At 35.8% G+C, this 24,428-nt stretch overlaps 1 protein-coding gene across 3 annotated transcripts in view; it reads right to left on the bottom strand.

The window, feature by feature from the left end:
• Window positions 1–24,428, bottom strand: part of LOC138694384 (CDK5 regulatory subunit-associated protein 2-like) — a 382,662-nt gene that overhangs the window by 14,888 nt on the left and 343,346 nt on the right. For all 3 annotated transcript variants that reach the window (XM_069818071.1, XM_069818072.1, XM_069818070.1), the window contains 2 exons: window positions 15,148–15,277; window positions 9,372–9,715 (listed from right to left, as the gene is read on the bottom strand). In XM_069818071.1, coding sequence (XP_069674172.1) covers window positions 9,372–9,715; window positions 15,148–15,277 — 474 coding nt within the window. The remainder of the gene's footprint in view (window positions 1–9,371; window positions 9,716–15,147; window positions 15,278–24,428) is intronic.

Consider the following 24,428-nt stretch of genomic DNA (forward strand, 5'->3'; position numbering starts at 1 on the left):
AAGACAGGCGCACATCACTCGACGAATTGCATATTGCCTTTCCTGACATTTCTCGTTCTTTGCTTGGTGAAATTGTGTCGCAACATCTTGGCTACCACAAAATCTGTGCACGATGGGTTCCTGGCAACTGAGTGACCAACACAAAACTCAGAGAATGGCCTCAGCATTGACATTCTTGATGCGATATCACACAGATGGAGACGCCTTTCTTGATCAAATTGTGACTGGTGATGAGACCTGGGTGTCTCACAACAACCCAGAGACCAAGCGCCAATCACGTCAGTGGCATCATCCCTCATCACCCAAGAAACCGAGAAAATTCAAACAGACTCTCTCAACACAAAAAGTCATGGCTACTGTCTTTTGGGATCGCAAAGGTGTTCTTTTGCTGGATTTCATGCCAAAAGGCACTACGATCAATGCAAATCGTTATTGTGAGACTTTACGAAAACTACGCCGAGCCATCCAAAACAAGAGGCGAGGAATGCTTTCGAGAGGAGTTTTGCTTCTTCACGACAACGCCAGCCCGCACACTGCTGCTTCAACTCGAGAATTGCTGGATCAATTCGGTTGGGAATCTTTGATCATCCGCCCTATAGTCTAGACCTTGCTCCTAGCGATTTTCACCTTTCACTAAGCTGAAAGACTTTCTGGGTGGTACGCGTTTTGGAAGTGATGAAGAGTTGAAGAAGACAGTGAACACCTGGCTTAATGAACTGGCGGCAGAGGAGTATAACACGGGAATTCTAAAGCTAGTGAACAGATACGACAAATGTTTAAATGTAAGTGGTGATTATGTAGAGAAGTAAAGGAAGCTTCAGTTATGTAACAGACTTTGTTTTTTCAAATAAATATATATATTTTTTAATTATTACAACAAACCGGTCGTTATTTCCTGGATCCCCCTCGTATTATAAAGCTTTTAAAAACGCCTATATACTTAAATGATAACCAACAGTATATTCACGTAATCAATGTTGGCAACCCTCCTGTTTGGAACTATGCTATGGAAAATTTAAAAAAATGAATTATATCGTCAGCAATTATGCTCAGACTGTATTGTGTATTTAGTAACTGTTACAAATAATTTATTTTCATCACATTTAACATTAAAATATATCCAAACAATAAAAGTATCATTCGCACATTTGGGTGGTAACACTGGTTGCAACCGCAGGAAAAGTTTCAACAAAACCGATATCAAAAATGCTGCGGCTGCAACCCTGAGAACCCTGTTCACACGTTGCTACTTTTAAGCCGCGCGCAGCATGGAAAAGTAGCGGGCAGCAGGTTCGGCAGCCACTGCTTTTCGGGTTGCACCGTTGTTCACACGTCACAGTACAAGAGCTGCACAGTTTTTTGTACTGCAGCGCTGCAAAAGTAGCGACGTGTGACCGTACCTTAAGTCTGTGCGGCTTACATAATTAACACGAGTAAGTCCACTAGTTAATCAGTTACTTAATTATTTTAATATAGCGAAAAAAATGAGTGCCTCAAATAAGTAAAAAAAACTTGTCATTTTCATAATGAATAGGAAATGGAGTATTTCTGTGTTGTGGTGAAAAGCAAGTGTCGTTGCCAAAAAAAACAAGATAACTTGGAATGTCACCGATTCTGATATTCCACTCAAAAGTGAAATTCATAAATTCATAAGTTTCAATACAGAGTTCGGAAATTAGTTTCTTGAGGAGAACAAAAGGATGCACTAGATTATATTTAATTCAAATGAATGTATTAGAACTGATGGATGCAACACTTGGGAAGAATGGAATCAACAAGAATACCTACAATAATATATACCTATCATCCTACAGGCAAGAGACATATCGGAAGACCAAAGAAGAGCTGGAAAGATTTGCTGTAAGACCGGAACAGAACTGCCGTTCAATCCATGAAGTGGAGGAAGAAGAGAAGAAGAAGAAGTACTTAAATCGAAATTAGCAACATGGAATGTGACTGCAAGTTCGAATCCTATAAGAAAATTTTGTATTCCAACAACTATTCCCTTTTCACTGTAATAAACAGGGAAAGGATTTATATGTAAATACATATTTACTTATAAAGCTAATATAATTTATATTTTGCATTATCTTTATGTTTCACAATGTGTAGGGTTGAAAAATCCTACTTTTATTTTCCATATTTTTCCATATTTTAGAGTTTAGTACATATTTTCGTTAATTTCCATATATTTTCCATATTTCATATAAAACAGTCCATATTATATTAGGTTTAACAATAAAACAAAACAAAATTCCATTAACTTTTAAAAATACATTTCAACAATAGAGATTTAAACACATGTTCAGTAATCCCTTTAACATCAGAGTTATTTGAAAATTAGCAGTCCTATCAACAATGGGAAAGTAAGTTACAAAACTGTATTAATTTAATTTAAAATTTTTAACAGACTTCAGTTGTGCAGCTCAACAGTTAAATGCCAGTCAGAGTACACATAGGTTCAGTTTTGTAAATCATACTATAAAGACGGTAAATATGCCAAAAGTACGTCATTCAGTCAATTTAAAATCAAAACTAACAAGTTACATTTCAGAATTTAAAGAAGATGGTTTATCAACTGACAATAAAATATTATTTTGTAATTTGTGTCAGTGTGCAGTATCATCTACACAAAAGTTCCTGGTGCAACAACACATTACAACTAGTAAACATCAGGCCAACAAACAACTAAATTCCAAGCAGAGACAATTGTTTTTAACACAACCAACAACATCGAATGTAAGATCTGAGTTTAACATCGACCTGTGCCGTTCTCTCATCTCTGCTGATATTCCTCTCTACAAACTAAAGAATAAGGTCTTCAGGGAATTCCTTGAAAAATATACTCAACATACAATCCCGGATGAGTCAACACTTAGGAAGACGTATGCTCCATCCATCTACGATGAGACAATACAGAAGATAAGAGATGAAATTAAAGATAGTTCAATTTGGGTTTCCATTGATGAGACTCCCGACAAAGAAGGTAGACTTGTTGGTAATGTAGTTATCGGTTTGTTAAGTGAACAATATTCTGAACGAATTCTTTTACATTGTGATGTTCTAGAAAAGTGCAATAACAAAACTATAGTTAAACTGTTCAACGAAGCTATGGGTATCCTGTGGCCAAAGGGTATTATGTACGATAATGTGTTATTCTTTATTAGCGATGCTGCCCCTTATATGGTCAAAGCTGGACAAGCATTATCTGTTGTATATCCTAAATTGACTCATTTTACTTGTGTGGCGCATGCATTTCATCGTGTGGCAGAAGTGGTCAGAGACAATTTCCCTAAAGTAGATTTGTTGATTTCATCAGTGAAAAAAGTATTTCTCAAAGCTCCCAGTAGAGTTAACGTGTTGAAAGAAATGTACCCTGAAATTCCATTGCCACCAAAGCCAATTTTAACTAGATGGGGTACATGGCTAGAAGCAGTTGAATATTATGCCGAACATATAGACTCTATTAACAATGTTCTCCTTGCATTGGACTCTGAAGATGCAGTCTCAATTGATACTGCGAAAACAGTTACCTGTGACATAAGTGTGAAGAATGACTTAGCTCACATTCAGCATACATTTTCATGCATCATAAAAACGCTCAAAAGTCTCCAAAATAGGCACCTTTCACTATCTGAAAGTTTTGAAATTATAAATAGTACTGTGGAACAACTGAATCGTGGTAGAGGTAAAGTTGCAGATGCAGTAAGAGCTAAGGTGGACACTGTACTTTCAAAAAACCCTGGATATGAAGAACTACAAAAGGTTGTTGCTGTGATGAGTGGTGAATCAACAGTGAAGATTAACTTGGACTTATCCCCAGCAGACATTGTGAAATTGAATTATGTACCAGTTACTTCTTGTGACGTCGAACGCTCTTTTAGTCAGTATAAATCTATCCTCAGAGACAATAGAAGAAGATTCACTTTTCAGCACTTGAAAGAAATGTTTGTAACCTATTGTTATGGTAACAGACAATAAAAATTGTGTTTTGTTGAAACTACATTGGAAGATAAGGTACGTCCATTATATTTTTTGTTTAGTTTGATTAAAATGTACCAATATTTAACGTACATAGTCATTTTTTTATAATTTTAAGTCCATATTTAATTCCATATTTTGGTAAAAATCCATATTTAATTCCATATTTTGGTAAAAATAACTACATATATATTTACATATTTCATATATTTTTAGTCCATATAAATCCGTTCCCTGGTAATAAATATCCTAATATAGACACAAGCACATGGCTGTCAAATCCGTGATTGACTCCCAGTCGAAACACTCACATGACGCAGGAAAATATAGTTCCATATTTGGAAATCATAACCTTGTACTATTTGAAAATAAAAATTGAATTCTAGTTATTAAACACAACGAAACATATAACTTCACTCATATGTAAAACGTTATGTAAAAGAAAAGCTACTGTTATATTTTGTTATTTATATTGTAAGCGGATGAATACTAAGAGTAATATCAAGGTAGTCTGTTCTTGTAATATGCTGGCGCCCTGAGTTGTTCTAAATGCTCCTGTTATTGCAGTTCAGTCTCCTTAATTTAACTCTTGGCCACCACATAAGTGCGGTGTAAAGGCTCGTCTCCACTATTAAACATTTAACTACAACATGTTAAATATAACATGTTGAATTTAACATGTATATGGACATTTCAAGTCTCAATTGACTGAGTATGTTGAAGTTAACACTTTTAAAATGTTGGCGTGTTTTCCAGCAGCAATGGAAAACATGTAAAGTCAATTCATTTGCTAGTGCAGCGTCGGTACGGTTTGGCAAAGTTCATACAGTTTCCATAGCAACAACTAAGTTCCGATTTTTGTGGCGCGTATCTTGATCATTTTTATACTATCATTGGTCCTTGGTGTTGGTTGTAAGTTGTTCGAAGTAATGGAATAGATGAAAGAAAATAAGTTAGAATAAAATTAATGCACTGATGGAAAGGTCTTGTTTGTGGGATGTGTCTGCAAAAGAATACAGAGACAAAGCAAAGAAGGCCGACTGTTTTAGAGAACTGAAATTATTATTTAACTGTTCTCGAGAATACAACAGAGAGTTTTCGCACTCTCGTCGTATGCTAAACGTTAATGCTATGTTGACGTCAGTAATGGCCATATTTGGTGATGTCTATTAACGTTCGTAAAACTTCGGAAAGAATAATTATACATTATGATCCACTCCTTTAATATCTATCACGTCGTAGGTCCTATGATAATTGCGCTGTAATTCTTTTAATTGAGATGAAATGGCTGCTGTTAAATTGAGTCTTTCTTTGATGCAACAGGAAGTATTTTTGCAGCACTATATTAAAACCGTGTTCTGACATTCTCAGCAAGTTTTTGAATCCAAATCAATCTTCAACTTTAAGCTCGTTTAGAATGTCTTCTGCATAGTGTCTTTTACTAAGATATTGCCACACCAACATTCTCATTTTCTTCCTTTTCAAGGCCTTGTAACAAGCAATAGAGACAATTAGAAAAGTCAGATCATCATCTGAGTCCATTGTCTCAGGTTTGAAAATAAGACACTATCTACATTAAAATCTCAAAGATTGTTTATGGTGGACTACGCAAAGAAAGTCAAGTTTAACATGTTTAACAGTGTGGACAAAGTGTTAAATGAAATTAGCATTAACATGTTCAATCAACATGTTGGGATGTTAACAGTAAACAATTTAACAATTAACATGTTGTTAAATGTTTAATAGTGGAGACGAGCCCTTAAGAGAGTAAAGGTCTTACCATAGTGATGTATATCCAATACATAATACTAAGTTGTAGATCCCAAGTCTTAACAAGCATTCTTCTACAGGTCCAGAAAACTCTATAGGACTTGGCAATACAGTAGTCTAGATGCTTTTTTAAAGTTAATCTCTTGTCCAAGATGAGTCCTAGATACTTAACTAGTGAAGAGTAGGGTATCCTCTCATCAAAAAGAGTAGGTTCCTTCAAGTTCCCTATAGACCTCATTCTAGTGAAAGGTACCACTACCATTTTGTTAGGATTAACAGAAAGTCTATTTCTGTTGCACCAGGTTTCAATCTTTCTCAGTGCAACTTGAAGCACTTCGAAGACTGTATTAGGAAATTTCCCTTTAACAATCACAGCAATATCATCTGCAAATCCAATAGTAAAATACCCAGCCACATTTTGAGTTCCCACAGCAAGGCATCCACAACCAGGTTCTAAAGCAGGGGCGAAAGAACGCCACCTTGAGGACAGCCCCTGGCTGTAGTCACCTTTAGCGTTTCCCCAGATAGGCTCATGGAAATTTGCCTATTTTCTAGCATAAAGTATATCCATCTATAGATGAGTGTAGGGACATTATGCTCTTGAAGGGTTTCTGACACCACTTCGCATGAAGTTTTATCAAACCCTCCTTCTATATCTAAAAATGCTCCAATGGCAATTTCCTTAAAAGCCAGCGCTTTCTTGATAGATGACACAACATTATGAAGCCACAGTCTACTATATACAGTCACGAAGCTTGGGATGATCTTTTGCATTTCGCGCGGTAGTTGCTAGCCGCTTGGAGTGCTGTGAGTACTAGGAACAATAAACTGTCACTGCCATCGTGATCTAATACAGGCCGTAAGGCAGACCATGTGATTTGCTTAACCTGATCACGAAGGAGTAACATATATTTCTCTAAAATGTAGTGTAATTGCATTAATAAAATTTAAAACAATGATTAGGAGACACTTCAGACATGATTCCTTGCGAGTTAAGGTGTAATATTATTTTTGGTTGAAAATTACGGTGTTCGTATGTGTAATACCTGCCTTTATTTTGATTAAATATTGCGAAATTCTTGTACATTCATTTATGCACGATTCAATAATTTTCAGTTGCACCGCACGAATATTTAGATATGTTGAAATTATAGGTTATGGTTACTGTACCAGTTGCCCTTTTCTGTCTAATTTTAGTGGTCTCCAATGCCCTGCCACTACATAATGGAAATTATAGCTTATGTTTACTATATTTAACTTATATTCCTATATTCGCAATTATACATTATAATTAAACATAATGTCATGTATGACACCCGTCACATTCTATTTGTCTGTATTTTAATACTACAATTGAGTACTGAATTATTGTATTCATCTACTACCTAAGAGACGAAGTAACACAATCATATGTACACTAATTTCATAGGAGTGGCACCTTATGTATTTCAATAGTGGAAGGAAGGTGTTAATTTTTTCAAAAGAATACAATATCGAACGTACAGTACATTTTATCGTCTGCTGGGGAAAGGGTATGTGATGAGGCGATAGTAGCGATCCTGGTGGTTAGCAACGATCTATGGATGCATATTTCAACTGTTTATGTATGCATATTAAGTAAGTATTGAGCTTCGTGACTGTATATACTAGACTGTGATGAAGTGCTGCTTCTGTAGATTTACCTGGTAGATAGGCAAATTGGTGCTTGTGTAAAGGAAAATCCTTCAGTACTTTGTCCCTAATGTGCCTATCCACTAGTCTCTCCAGTGCTTTTAGAAGAAATGAGGAGAGGCTAATTGGACGATATGTCTTGGCCTCTTGTGTAGTTAGGTCGCCCAGGTTTTGGTATAAATGTTACTTTGGTCTGCCTCCAAGCCAATGGAACATAACCAGAGGCTAGGCAAACCCTATAGATACTGCAAAGTCAATTCCCTGTTGCAGCAAAGCAGGCATGATCAAATCAAGACCCACAGATTTATATGGTTCAAAAGAATTGATAGCCCACCTTACTTTGGTTATAGTGATCACATCCCTGACCAGGTTCCAATCCTCTCTGCTCGAACTTAAATGGAGCAGATCTGGTCACCCTAGATCATTCAGTTGGTCATTGTCAACCACTTTTGAGTCCGGAAAATGAACGCTTGCTCATTTAATGAGCAAGCATTTCCATTCCAGACTGTGTATAACTACCATCTTATAGTTTGATGTGCTTACTATCTTGTGAGCACCTTTAGACATTAGTTTCACGAGTCTTGCACTGCTAGGAATGTTTTCCATCCCCTCGCAGTGCTCCCTCCAAGCCTGTCTTTTGGCTTTGCGACTAGCCATGTTGTAACTGTTAAGTTCCCTCCGATAAGTGGTCCAATCATCAGTTTTTCGTGCAAGCTTAAAAAGCTTCCTTGTTTTACATCTAAGTTCGCTTAGCTCTTTAGCAAGTCATTGTTTACTGTAGGATTATTCTTACAACGAAAATATTATAGATGTTGCTGACAAAACCAAGCTCACATTCTAAGAACACAGGCATTTCATCCTTCAAATTTAGCTACCGTATCATTAAAAAAAACCTTTCACAGAAGAAGAGTTTGTAAAAGAGTATGTTCTTGAAAAAGCTAATTATTTTTCTTAAGGATTTAAAATTAAATGAGAGATCATAGCTGTAACCCAAAGTCTTCAACTATCAAGAAATACATTTATGTGATGAATGGAAAAAAATGTGTAGCAATATGTAGCTGCTGAAAGATTTGTTCAATGATATTGCTTTCTCACTCCAAATGGCTGACTACACAGACATGTTACATGGCTCAGCTACTAGTTTTTATTCAGATGCTTTTTTTTAAGATTTCGGCGTCAGAGAATTACTTGGGATGATTTTTTTAAAAAGAGATTCAATTCTTTTGTTAAACACTTAAGGGGACACTTCTGTGAGTTTTAAAACGTTTATAATTTTCATCCTAAATTTTGTTTCATTAGGGCTAATAGTTTCGAAATTATAGTTTTTAAATGTATTTTATATTAACGTCACTAAAAAGGCTCCTTGGATCACAATTTTCACAATTTTTAATTCATATTAGCTCAAAAGCTTGAAAATAGTCATGGGAACATAAATTAATTAGCTTTTTGAGCTCGGTCTAAATAGAGAACCACAATAAATTTTTAAATCGATTTTCTTAATTTTTCACCATTATTTCACCATAGTGTCCTCTTAATGTGTCATTACACAACCTTATTGCCATCATTACTCATGGAGAAAAAGCCATAACAGGCCATGTTAAATGGATGTATTGTTATTTGTAGACAATATGGTAACCCTCTGATTTCCTTGCATATCATTGTATCATTCACCAGCAAATTATGGCGAACAAGAGACTGTACCCAAACAATGTCACAGCCTATTTAAAGTTGGACATGTCTAATCTAATAATATATAGTATGACGAATGAAATTAGCAGGATACACTTTGTGGTTTGTGGAAATGTCTATAACAACTGGAAAACATACAAACAACCATTTTTATACAATAAGAACTAAGTGATCTTTTTATACTTGGAAAACATTTGACAAAAGATTGGGTGATCACTTCAGCCGAATGCAACTGGCAATAATGTGGTACTGCTTCTCACCTGTGTGAAGACAGCCCCATACTCCTCCAGTGCTTGGTCTTCAGACATGTAGTCAGAGAGTTCACTGCGCTGTCTGCCAAAGCCATGCTGTAGGACCAAGCTAGAGAGTGCTGTGAGTCCCCCATTGCGACCCCCGTCACTTCCTCTCCTGCTTCTGTCCTTCCCCTGGTCCCGATCTTCACTCTGACTTCCATTGTATTCCAGAGACATAGCAGCTGCCGTACCCCAGGGACTGTTAGAGAGAGAGCCACCCTCTCCAGGTAGCATGTCAAGCCCTGAAGAATAGCTGCCAGGAGAACTCCTGCCGATCTTCATGTGAGTCAGAGACGAGGTAGAATCCGGACCTAAAAAGTCACTCATGTATTACTCTTGGACAGTACTACCTTAGACGCATTAAATGAATGAGAAAAATGATTCTGACAAGTTGAACTGTCTCAGATTTGAAAAGACAATTCAAAGTACAACTGTAAGAAAATTATTTCAAAATTCAATTAAGTATAAATAAACTCTGCATGTAGAAAGTATAATTAAATAAAATGTATAATTTGACTGATTACTAAGCTTGTCATTAGATTAGTTTAATGGATTCAAATCCACCTTAGCAGTGTTTTTCTTTTTTAACAGTGACAATGTCTTAGGTGCCAGAGTGTCCAGAATGGAATCATGTGAAATAATAAAATCAGAAGATGGGTGAATATGGAGAAGACTGATTGAATGAGCTTGTGGTGATCTGGACTTGTTGTAAGGATCATCATCATCATCGGCTTAACTGCCCAAAGCGGGCCATAGCCTCCCTCAAAACTGATTTCCAGGTGTCCCTATCTCTAGCGACCTGCCACCAATTCCTGATCCCCAAATGTTTCACATCCTCCTCGACCCCATCCATCCATCCATCCACCTCAGTCTCGGTCTCCCAACATTTCTTCTATTCTCCACTCTGCTCTCCATTATCCTCCTCACCATATCCTCTCTCTCCTTCCTCAGAACATGTCCAGCCCATCTTAGTCTTGCCACTCTAATATCCGTAATAATATTGAGAAATCATATAGTTGGGGGAGTTCTCTGTTGTATCTTATTTGCCATTCTCCATTTTCATTGGTCGCCCCATAAATCTTCCTTTTAAACACCCAAAGTCTAGCCATATCACTCACAGACAATACTCATGTCTCTGCTTGATATGTCAGTAAAGGTTTTATTAATGTCTTATAGAGTCTTACCTTCGTTTCTCTTGTGAGTATTTTGGTTTTGAAATACTTCAGTAGTGTAAAGTGTAAAGTAACATCTATTTGCACTCTGTATTCATCTATTTATTTCTTCTTTATTATCATTAGTATTATTCATTAAGGATCCTAAGTATACGAAAGTATCTACTTTCTGAAATTTTTTATCTCTATTTTTAGGAAACCTTCATTGTGTGTTTCTTTTTATCATTAACTATCATATATTTCGTTTTTCCTTCATTTATTTCCAATCCCATTCTCTCCGCTGATTTTGTAAGGATAGAAAATGGAATATAGCTACAGTATATGGTGTTTGGAAACGGTGACATGGCAAACATCTGCATCTGTACAAAGCCAAATTAACATACACATTAAATATTTAGTTTATTACGGCATTTCTGCTTTACATTTGCCTATAAAGCTCTATCCTCTCCAGTTGCTATATTTCTCTGATAGATGGCCATGGAAGGTAAGATGATGACATAAGAACTTATATTATGAAGGTTTGGGAAAGAAGTGGGTCATGTATGGCCCTTGTAATTGGTACTATCCTAGAATTGTCTGAATAGACTTCAGAAACCACGAAAAACCCAAGTCAGGATAGCCGACCCTTGGGATCGAACCCCAGACCATCTGATACAAGACAGACTCATTAACCAGTACACCACCATGCTAAGTTATTCTTTATCTCATTAGGAATAAAAGTGGTTGGTTGCTAACATCGCCTTCAAAACCTCCCTGGTTTCTAGTAATCTGGCAGTACAAAATGTTTCATTTGTAAGTTACAGTCACATATAAGGCAGAATTATTTTTCCCTAGAGTCTATCAGAGACAGAAGTTTGTTTACCTGCCGTGAATTCAGAATCCACAGCGTAAATTACCTGTGCAAGAACTGATACAAACCATTTGGTGACTCTTATAATTTAAAGTAATGTAGGTATACCAGTACTTCTGTAATATGGTTTCAAATTCTAGGCTGTGTAGCAAATGTCTGCATATATCTAGGTATATATATATATCATTATAAATTTTAATGTTGTTGGTTGTTTAAAAAATTTTCTAGGTGTTTCTCTGGTTTGTCCTATTAGTTAATCTTCTATTCGTTATTTAATTGCCAGAGTGTGGATCTTATTAATTGTTCCATCAAGTGAGTATAAGAAAAAAAGTTTCATACACATTTTGCTATTTTATTGCCTTATATTCCACAATAACCAGATATCCATCCAATACTGGATGATGTATTTACTAAGGAACTAGGTTAATTAATTTTACAACAGATGTGAGACTGAATATATATAGCATATATACAGTGAGTTTGTATTTTGACGTGAATATGTTTTTGTTCGAAATATAATAAATCTGATGCAGAATGAAGTTAAATAAGTCTCTGCTACATACTACACATCAGTGAGCTGCATCAGAGTGAGCACAGGATATTGTTATCAGTCCAGGAAGGCTCTGACAGCATGGATAACAATCATCTACGAATATTTCAAATAAATCACGAAGTAAAGTAACTAATGAGTGATCAGTCTGATAATAAGCATTCAGTGTTCACTGCATCCTCTTCCGGTAGCAGTAAGTGAATGTAGGTTTGTCTAATCAGTAAGTTTCATCAAAACGAATGTTGAAGAGGATTCAATACTATTGACGTCGACCTCAAGAGAGAATTAGACACAGTCTCTGCTGATGGTAAGAGATTACAAGATACAATGTCAAAATTAAGTGCTGAAAATAAAATTAATGCAGGAGAGTTAATAGTAGTGAAAAAAAAAAAAAAATAGAAAGCAGTTACTACCTCTGCTTGGACTAAATTCGGAGAAGTAAGGGATAAGAATATCTTAAAATGCATGGGATTTGTTCACTGCTTCTCATGTAAAACAGTTAACTTTTCAAAAAGGCAGTTTGGCCTCCTGTTCTTGCAAGACATGTATATTCTCAAGCTAGTATGAATAAAGTTCATGTTACGTCAGAGATGAAACAAATTTTCAGAGACACATGCATCAAAGTAAGTGCTGCGGATATAAGACCATTTAATATGTTCAGTGGGCTACAGTCCACAAACCCCACCAAAGAGGATGAAAGATGACTATGATGACTGGTGTGAAAATAACTATGAAAAAAAAGAGATTCAAACCTACATCCATGGGGTTCCTGGAGACAGCTCTGATTTATTTGGCAGATGGTGTCAGCAGAAATGATGATTTTCTAAACTAAGATGAGTAGCCCAAATGATTTTGGTTGGGTATTCCGGCCACAAGTGCTCGAAGTGAGAGATGCGTCATTTCAGCAAGATGTTTAAATATATCTCCAGAAAATGTCGCACATTGTTTTTGCACAGTCCCATGAAAAAAAAAATAAATCTCAAACTCAGGAAATGTTAAGCAATCGAATAGGCAATTGCAAGAATTAAATTTTCATAAGTAAAACAAAGCAAATTGTTAAAAAAAAATTGAAATATGTATTAGAATATCTGTTTTGTTTATTATCTGTTGTATTCTGTTATTTAAGGTGACTAAGTATTATGTAATGTGTTTAAATAATTTTCACTTTACATAACATAGACTATGGCTTAGATTTTTTCCTCAAAATCAACTACTTCGACTCTTTCATTCAATTAGTTTGTCATTAAGTCTTTACCTAGATTAAGGAAACTGGCCTCCTTTCCCTTCTAAAACAATTAATATACTGCAGTTACAAAGAATATTTTCTATCAATTAGTTTTCAATGACAAATAGACTTTTTAGTTATCATGTATTAAAAGTACTGTAATTTCTTAGTTCTATATACATCTTGTAGTGATATAACCAAAAATTGCATCTGCATTTACAGTAATTATCATGATTTGTGCCTCAGATTGTTTTTGAGGTATTTTTCAAGCTAAATGTTAAACTGAGTAGGAATGAAATATACTTATACACAAAATCATTTCAGACTGTTTCAATTTAAACAGAGAAAAATGTGTAATTAATTAAAATTCCACTAAAATATTTATAATTGTTGAGAATAATCGAATGATTTCTATAATGATTATTCCATTGTAGGAATAAATCATTTGAACGCAGGGATTGTTCAATAAAATTCACACTGATGGAAACTGGCAAGAATAAAGTTGTGCAAGTGAAGAAATAAATATTGTTGGCAAGATAAAGGAATTCTTTGATCTTGAGAACAATAATTAATTTAATTTTTCACTATGTCAAGCAACTAAGTGAGCTCTAACAGCAACATGTAAGTCGGAATTGTTCATTAAAAAGATGACAGGGGATTCATAAATTCCCTGCAATTGCATGGAGCGTTGTAGTGGTTGGGGGCTGTTTGCGTATAAAGGATTTGGATGTTTGTAGGTTATGATATGTATAAATAAATTAAAGATCATTATGTATGTTGCATTATTAAGAGTTATTTTATTTGCATCCTTTACACTATATTATGGGTTGCAACACCCAGCTGCCACTAAGGAGCAAAAATATGTTGCTGGTTGCATCACTGTGGTCCCATTAAGGAACAAGATCTGCATAGGGTATTACAGAAATGGTAACTAGTATTTTTCTCGAATAGGTGCTCACTTAATCATTCCATGTTAAAAAATCAGAAGAGAGATGATGGCAACCCATAGTAACCAAACCAAGTTATCTACAATAGTATATTTTCTTTTAGCTGATTTGAGAAACCATATTATCTTATGATGCATTGATTCATTGCATAAAGTGGATGGTGCGGTGTTGTTAACTTCAGCTGTTACCAGATTTGAACCTGCGAACCTTGGATCTGCAGTATATTCAATTAAAGAATGACTGCACTACTGCACTTTACCAATGCAGCAGTCATTAATAATGACTGGCTAAACACAACATGTTTCCAAATGTAATGTGTCAAATATAGTAAGACAATGCATACAAAGAATAGGCCTAATGTATTTCATTCAGAACAGCAACTGTTCATTTAACAGGTCTTTCTAGTGATAGAAGTAGATTTCTGTTTACACGTTTTTGTTCAAAATATGTTCTTAAATTGCAAGCTAATTCTCAAAATTTGTTTTTATTCTGGAATATTATGGAAAATTTGCGCAACGACATAGCCACAACACAATACCACAAACCAATAAGTAGAGACCTATGTTTTTCACATTTGCGATAAAACTAGGCCTAATTGTTACGCGAATTTTGTACCTAAAATATGAAAAACACGAATCTCATCTCATGGTTTTATTTAAAAATAACACGGTTTTCATAATATATTCCACAAAGATGAAGCATCCTAAAAATTTCAGTGTATAGGTGACTCCACCGATTTCAGGAGATGAATTTTAATAAATCAACTAAAAAAATTTCAGTGTATAGTTGACTCCACCCATTTCAGCAAATGGATTTTAATAAATCAACTAAAAGAGATCAGGAAGATCTCTCAAAATGAAACTGAAATAAAAGAAGCTTTTGGCCCTTGATGTGATATTCTAAACTGCAATATTCAAATTCTAATTTTCCCATTGGCAGACCATTTGCCATTATATTTTGATCTATTTCAGTCATTGTGCCTATTTGATATTTACATACCAGCTGAAGATGGTGATGGATGATCCTTGAGGTGCAGGGCACCTATTCGCTCCCTCAGTTCATGATTGGCTGCTTCGAGATCCTTTACACACTTCTCAAGATCATTCTTTTGCTGCTGCAGTATCGAAATCTACAGAAATAACACATAATACAAGAAAGCATTAAATAAAGAGAATCTACTGCTTCTATTCCTAACTTATATATACACAACCGAATCTTAATACAACAACTTTTTGGGAACTAGGAAAATTTTACTGTTATATCAGGGTTATTGTTTTATGGAGGGGTTATGAAATTTTGCTCATATTTATGTCAAGAATGAGAACATAAAACAACATTCGATACTATGAAATTACATTTACGTTACTCACCATTTGATTACTCTACTTGAAATACACATTCATTTAATATTCAGGCATGTTTAAAAAAAAATCAATAATTGTACACTTGCCTTTTGGTTTTGAGGTTTTCAGCAACAAACATTCTTTATTGTTTCGAGCACAATCAAATGTTCTGGTGGTATACTAGACATTAAACTACTTCAAGGCAACAATGTCAACTTGGGTAATTGCCATGATGAATTCAATTTGAGCCAACACAATTCTTAAATATTTTTAAGAAAAATCATCTCAGTATCTGTGTAATATTGGAATAGTATTGTCCAATGACAGTGCACTCTTTTGTTACAATGTGATCATATAGGGCATGGTAGTATGGACTATTCTAAGTAAAAAAGATCATATGAACATGTGTCCAATTTTCAATGGACGTGGAGATACAGATGATATAGTTTTGTGGACTTCCGGATCTTACGGACATAGAGACAAAATTCAAAATTCTGCTCTTAAAGCTCTAAATCAACTACATGAATGGAATACATCAAATTTGATGACACTCAATTTAAGCAAAAGTAACTACCAAATATTTTCACTCGGTAAAAAAGAAAGAGAATTCAATATCCAATACAATGGCCAACACCTTACTAGGACTTATGAATCCAAATATCTTGGAGTTATTTTCGATAGTAAGTTAACATGGAGCAACCATTTGAAATACATTTCTGAAAAATGCTCGTAAAAGATTCTCCCTTCTAAAAAGACTAGCAGGAAAGAAATAGGGATGCTCTAGGAATACTTTGAACACTACATACAAAACGTTTATACAGCCAGTGCTGACATACTGCGGAGAAATTTTAATTACTTCACCTTTCATAAACGACATAGAATATGTTTAAAACCAAGCTCTCAGACTCATTACTGGTGGAATCAAAACAACTCCAATAGATTCTATGAGATTCCTCACTAATATTAACAGTATCAAAATGACAATAGAAGAAAAAGCATTGATTCAATATGAAAAACTTATCAGATTACCAGGAAACAATTGGCATTCATACAGTCCTCTCTGTAGATTGAAAACTCAAAAAAGTTTCATATCCATTGTTCAAGAATTAAAACAGAAAATCAATATCCCGAATTTAAAAGAAAACTTACAAATTAAACCAAACCCTTTAACTCTATTAAATATAGAATATAATCTAAATTTAACAGAAGAAATACTGAAATCAGAAGTAAACACTGAAATACTGAAACAATTGTCTTTAGAGACAATTAATATAAGGTACCCTCCACAAAATTGGCTTCATTTGTACACCGACCGATCCTTGATCTCCAGAGAACAAGGTGCCAGTGCAGGTGTTACGTGCTGTCTCTTCTCACTTTATAGATCACTTGGATATGGAACAACAAGTTTTGATGGTGAAATCATTGCAATAAGTGAATGTCTCAGGAATCTTCTATGCCACATCAATAAATTTAGGAATGCAGTTATATTGTCAGACTCCAAAGCAGCTATTCTATCAATCGTCTCTAAACACACACCTTCATCTCAAACACCAGAAATAACTAACATGCTCTCTCAATTAATATCACTCAATAAAAGAATTGTATTCCAATGGATACCATCCCATTGTGGAATCCTGGGAAACGAGAATGCGGATGCTTTAGCAAAGAAGGGCAGCACTGCTACTTACAGACCTGTTACTAAATCTATGTATTACTCTGTGAAGAGATTTATTAAATCTACATACTTAGACTTCAACAAACAAAATTTGATAACTCAATCCCAAGGGAAAAAATGGAACTCTCTGCATCAAAATCCACAGTTAATTCCCGATTTACCACGAAAATCGTCTGTAGCTGCATTTAGATTGGCAACAGGCCATGATTGTTTGGCCAAACACCTGCGTAGAATTGCAGTCCCCTAAATGCCCATTGTGCAAGTCAAACCAAGAAATGGATTCGGAACACCTCAAAATCTGTGCTTCATTGGCTGGTCATGATAATATCTTTGAAAAATATTGGAGTGCAAGAGGTCAAATGACTTTATTGTCAAATGCCTGGCATTAGAAAACAACAACATCATATTACTCATAACAAGCCATACAAATGGTATGAAGGAAAGATAATGTTGCTCTTCTGAAAGGGCAGCACTGTTCATAATGGTTGTAGAGAAACATCTGTTTGTACTTCCCTTGGCTACATTTTTCTGTCATGATGGAATCCCTATACATTTTAGCCGTCAGATGACATCATCTAAATCTCACAGTCCCTGAACAGTGGATAGGTCATGTGGACATCTGCATTGGCCACCAAAGTCCCCAGATCTTCCTTATTCCTGTCGATTTTTGTCTGTGGGAGTGGCTAAAAGGCAGAGTGTACAAAAACAAAGTAAACACAAGGGATGAATTGGTTCCTCGCATTATGAATAGTGGCTCCCTAATAAAAGAAAATGATAAGGCAATCTCAGACGAGCAACATTTACTGTTCTCAACGAGTGCAAAAGTGCGTTGAACTGTTGAAACCTATTGATACCATGTAAATAAACAATAGATGTATGTAATCATTAAGTTATTTGTCTTTCCTTCTTGCCACATATAATGTTTGTTATGCATAACATTCAAACACCTGTATCTCCACACCCAGTGAAAATTGGACATAAGTTTATATGAACTTTTTACTCAAAATAGTTCATGCTACCGCCTCATAAAATACTTACTATTCCTCCTGAATCACTCTTTGTGTTATGTATGCACACATTCATCTACAGTGAAACCTGTTTCAATCGGAACCTACAAAATCCGAAATCCTGTCTATTTCAGAGCAATTTATTGGTCCTGGCATTCATATGTATTTCATGTAATTGTTCCTGAATAAAATGGAAACTGTCTGCTATTGGTGAAAACTGAAACAATATTTTAAACATGCTACTTTATTGTAAACTATATTTTGAAACAGTATATAATGTCAAGAACTGTACCAAATATGTAGGTCACTAAAATACAAACAAGTTTTCTTTGTAGCATTTTAGATGGTGTGAGAGTGTCATAAATTTTATTATCCTGTTGACTAAGCAGACGAATCCCTTCTAAGATTTTTCATGCTTCACACCTGTGTATTGTCGTAACCGAGAAGAGTCAAAGTGTAGTGACATCGTGTTAAAAAAAAAAACGCGTAAAAATGTGGCACTATCATTAAGTGATGGAGTGGAAATTATCGAGAAAATGAGAAACGAAGTGTACAGGAAATAATGTCAAAATTCACCTGTGAAAAACTCAGGTGTATGACACTTTAAAAAAATAAAGACCATATCATGAATGATTGGCTTGAAGGCAATAATGGTGACATAAAGGAAACAGAAAACAACTGGTTATTTGGAACTAAATGAACTGCTTTGGGACTGGGGTCTTCATGCCCGATCAAAGAACATGCCAATTTCTGGACCTATTCTGCAACTGAACTGGTAAACAAATTAGATAAGCCAGACAAGACTCAAAGGATGGCTTCTAGTCCAATTAAATAATGTGCAGTGATACACAATACCGTATTATAGTATGATAGTGGTAGATATTAAATTTAGTGTGCTTAGTAAACTTTAATAGTGTTTAATGAGCCAGTTACAATAACATTTGTACAGAAAATAAAATTTGTATCAAGATGATTCACTAATGGATTAAAGCTGATTTAATGTGAGTAGTGTTAAACGGAATATTTTATACTTCTTGCAGTTTGCAGCATTGCTATTTTGTTTTTCATTTATAAAAAAATATAAAAATTCCATTCTAACTTTATATCTGAATAATACGGAAATCTGTCCACAATGGTAAAATTAGGACCATGTCACTTCCGGGTGCGCTGTGTCTATGTGCATAATATATACAGAGTAGCCCGAAAAATGAATACACTGTTTGTTCATCAATAACTTTGGAACAAATTGAGATAAGATTCTCGTTTTTGGGGAAATTGTAGCTTAATGTAGGTGTTCGAAGTGGTCACCATCAGCATCCAAACAATATTGATCCCGCCAAACTGCTCCACAAACTACATTCTGTATTGTGTCCAGTGTGATAGCTGCACATGACATTTCGATTTGTTTTCTTAGCACATCCAGTGTAGCTGGCTTTTGCCAATAAACATCCTTTAGGGTCCCGACAAGTAGAAATCGAGAAAAGTTAGGTCTGGGGACCATTTCATCCAGATACACCCTGCCATCTCAATGGAAGGGCTGGTGCGCCATATTATTATTATTATTATTATTATTATTATTATTATTATTATTATTATTATTAATCCAATGCTCCAGACTACTGGAACTCAGCTATTAGTCTTCTAGCCTCCCAATATATTTGTCCATTCGTCCCATTCCAGAATTTGTGAAGTGCAGTACATTTCCTAAGATGGTCGCAGTTCATGATGTCATTTCTTCTGCACAGCATACAGTTCAATGAATTCAGCCAAGCAATCGTGTCCTGTTTGGCAGAACATTTCATTGCAGATAAAACCTCCTGCCCCATACAGCTTTCGGATGGCAGGTACAATTCTTGTCTGAAGCATCGAGGTACACTGTACCGGTAACTGTATCTTCAAAGAAGAACGGCCTGATCAAATTCCAAACAGTACTCAATCCGTCGATCAGGGTCGTCCTCATTCATTGCGTGCTCTAGTCTTGAAATGTACACCTTCCACTTTGCAGTCTTCAAAATTCGCTGTACACTTGATTGACTGACTCCAGTTTCACGTGCGCACTGTTTTACAGACTTCTGTGGTGAACGTACAAATTGTTGTAACATCGCTGCAGAGATAGCTGAAGTTGTTGCTATTACAGGTCGCCCGAAACATCCTTTATGCACATCGTTAACAGTACCATTCATTCATTGGCTTCGAATTTGTGCTGAATATGCGTAATTCTTAGACATGTTGACGGCATTGTTTGAAACTGGTTCCTCCATTGTAGCTGTACCTCATTAATGTTTTCAAACATAAAATGCCACTTCAAAATTGCCTTCCGTTGCTCGAACGACATCCTAGCATCCACCATTTTGTTTCTGGTCACTTCCAACTAACAACATTAAGCTACGATTTCCCCGAAAATGCGAATTTTACCTCAAATTGTTCCAAAGTTACTGATGAACAAACAGTGTATACATTTTTTCGACTACTCTGTGTTCACGTTGCAGCAGTATTTTAATTAGAAAATTCACGGATTTCGAATTAATTGATTGAAGAAACACTGATTGTCAGGTCATGTACACAATCTGGCTTCACTGTCCAGACGGCAGACAGTTCACCTAGTACTCGCAACTGATCAGCTGTTGAGATGTGTACATTGCATTAGTGTGCAGTTGGACGTACAGCAATACAGTTTAGTTTATTTCAAAACTACGAAATGCCAGAGTTCACAAATCGTGAGTACTTAGACATGATCCAGGCCACGGAAGAAATTCAGAACAGTGAAGAACTACTTGCCAGAGTTCGTCATAATTGGACTAGATGATGTGAAAGCTGCACGCACGCTGATGGTGGACATTTTGAGTAGTACCTGTAAGATGTGAGTGGAATGTGGTTTACAGAGTTTATTACTCTTTATTTCATTATTAACGCCCAGAATTAGTGATTCGTAAAACAACAAATGTAATGTTAATTACATCTTGTTCACAAAGTTACATCAGTTTTATTTTTTCATTAATTGTAACTGAAACTTCAATCCTAAGTTTTCACTAATTTGGACATAATTTCTTATTTTCACGTTATTTCTTGTTATTGCTGTACGTATTTCTTGCTTACATTAAAATTATTACGCCATACTTAATATTGAATTGTTAGTGTATTGCATTGCAAGCTGATAATTCTGCATTCATTGTTGAACTGCGCCTGGACATGAGTTATTTTTTTCATTCGTGTTATTAATTTACATTTTCTGACATTAAATTACACAAACTAAACAAATAACAGTTACATCCCTATCCGGAGTTTATGTAGGTCACTTTTGTGCGAAGATTTATCCCCAGATTAGCTCACGAAGTATTGCACCGAAACTCAGTACATGAGCCGTTCAGAACAGAAGTGGTGTAAGTCAAAAATGGGTAATGAGGGTTGAAGTAAACATTCTGTAAAATACAGCACAAAGTAGCAATTAATATTCAATTTATTTAAACTATTAATAGTCAGTGGATAGCATGAAGGACATATTAATTGCTACTTTGCGCTGTACTTTACAGAATTTTTACTTTAAATCTCATTACCCAATTTTGACTTACACCACTTCTCTGAACGGCTCATTTTTTTTGCTGCAAGATACATGGTGAAAGGTAGTTGAACTTAACCCACCCCCTTCAAGTCGCTGACCACTTGGGGTGTGGGGTGCTACTTATGCAGCGTTGAGACATCTTGCAATTGCTGTCAGAGCTTTCGAAACACTTGTAATTATCTCACTATCCGTAAGTCCTATATATTTTTTTTTTATTTGACAAAACTTACTCTAAATAATGAGTTCTATGGCTCCTGTCAATTAATGTACTACCTTATCTTCCACCCTGTATATAAATAGCGTACCCTGAATATCTGTATTAATGACTGGGAAAATGGCAACGGGTAATCCAAAAGTCCTACTTTTACTGTAAATACGAGGCGCATCCAGAAAGTAAGTTTCCCGATTTTTTCCCCTTGAAAGTAAACTTAATTAGCCGTGTCAATTGTGCATGCGTAACAGATCTATGACGTATCAATCATATGCCAGCCGGACAGGTCCCGCCTGGTGCCAGTAGCGTGGCAGCAGTGGTCCAAAATGGAAGCTCTTATTCCTTCTCCCGCCGCCTGCGAGTTTCAGTCAGTGATAAAGTTCTTTAATGTACAAAGCATTGCACCAATTGAAATTCATCGGCAGCTCTGTCAGGTCTATGGGCCGAACATCTCCCTCTCCCTCTCCTTCCCCTCCCCTGTCTCCCCCTTCCCCTCCCCTGCCTCCCCCTCTCTCGAAATTCCTGTCCTCCAGTAAGCGTTTTGGCAACGACAAAGAGCTGAAGACGTCTGTCACACGCTGGTTCCATTCACAGGTGGCAGAATTCTACCACAGAGGGATACAAAAGTTGATCCCACGATACAAGTGTCTCAATTCTGATGGTGGCTATGTTGAAAAATAGCTGAAACATTGCTGTACCTGTTGCCAATAAATGTTTTCCTGAAAGTGTGTGTTCTTTTTTTTTTTTTTTTTTTTTAAATAGGGAAACTTACTTTCTGGATGCGCCTCGTATTTACAGGGATCATGTTTCCAATTAGAAACAAATTCAGTTTGTGGTCTCCTGAAGAATTTCCACAACATAATTATAATTGTCACTCTATCCTTTCAAGACTTATGTATGTTAAGAAGCAGATCAGGAAACATGACTGTTTCTTTCTTATTTATTTTTTAATTAATTGCTGAGCCAAAATCACGCACAGTTAATCTGCGTGCAGATAATTGAGAGTATGAATGTGAATAATAATTCTTGTAACAATAAAACACCACCTACATTCAGTTTATTATACTGTAGATTCAAATAAGTTGCAGCAAATTTTTCTACTTTGTTTCTTTCATTCTTATGAATTACAATTCTATCTGGTATTAAGTATCCTACCATGGCTGAAAAATGTTGTTAGCTAATGCTGAGTAATTCTGATGACACAAGATAAACATATCATACTGCAATGGATCCCATCTCATGTGGGACTATTTGGTAATGAACTAATAGACATGTTAGTTCTACAGACAACAGCAAAAGAGATTTCGTTACAAAGAAGATTACAGCTCATGCATTTTGTCAAGACACTCGCGATGTGCAGTATGGGAACAACGTTTCTGTGGAAGGGGTAGGAGTAGAAAGGAAGGTCGGGCATGTGTCTACCGAGTTCAAGGCAAAGACTAACCCATTCCCCTATAATTCGTAAGTAGACTCATCCGATCTCATGTGCAGCTCTGTAGGAAGAGTGGGGGAGTGTCTTGACAAAATGCATGAGCTGTACAGGAAGTAAAACAGAAGATATACCATAATAGAGAAGAGGATAAGAGATCCATTTTGAATCTTGCGTACACCACTTTTAACACTTGAATATAATTAATTGATGAACTAGTGGACTTACTCGTGTTAAATATGTATTATTTTTCCGGCTTACAGCTGTTTCAGTGCATCACGCACCATCATCAGAGCCTACTAGATCGCGGCGTCATCTCGAACTTCTCTGCCTGTTAGGAGGGTGTGTTTTACTGTTGGAATGTGTTGGATTGTGTAGTCGAATAGTGTGTGTGTACTGAAATTGATCTGTGTGTTGAGGATTTGATCGGGGTGTGTTTTAGTGTGTTTGTATATTTCGTATTGTTCTAGTGTGTTGAGTTTTTGGTTCTTGGGTTGTGTGTGTAGGATTTCCATGTCCGTATTTATGTTACTGTATGTATGGTTGGCATTGGTTATGTGATCGGTGTATGTGGATGTATTGTGTCCTCTGGTTATGGCTTTAATGTGTTCTTTGTAGCGAGTTTGGAATGATCTGCCTGTCTGTCCTATGTAGAACTTGTTGCAACTATTACATGTGAGTTTGTATACACCTGTGTGGTCGTATTTATTTGTTTGTGTTTTTTGTGCGTTGAGATGTCTTTGTAGTGTGTTTTCTGTTCTGTATGTTATGTTGTATTTCTGTTTTCTGAATGAAAACTTAACAAACACATAAATACACAAAACACAACACAAACACAAGAACACAAGAAATACATCACACTAACATATGAAAACAAAAGCACACATAAGATCGCATCTTCATTCAGAAAACAGAAATACAACATAACATACAGAACAGAAAACACACTACAAAGACATCTCAACACACAAAACACAAACAAATAAATACGACCACACAGGTGTATACAAACTCACATGTAATAGTTGCAACAAGTTCTACATAGGACAGACAGGC

Source organism: Periplaneta americana, chromosome 2 (genome assembly GCF_040183065.1).
Source record: "Periplaneta americana isolate PAMFEO1 chromosome 2, P.americana_PAMFEO1_priV1, whole genome shotgun sequence".
NCBI lineage: Eukaryota > Metazoa > Arthropoda > Insecta > Blattodea > Blattidae > Periplaneta > Periplaneta americana.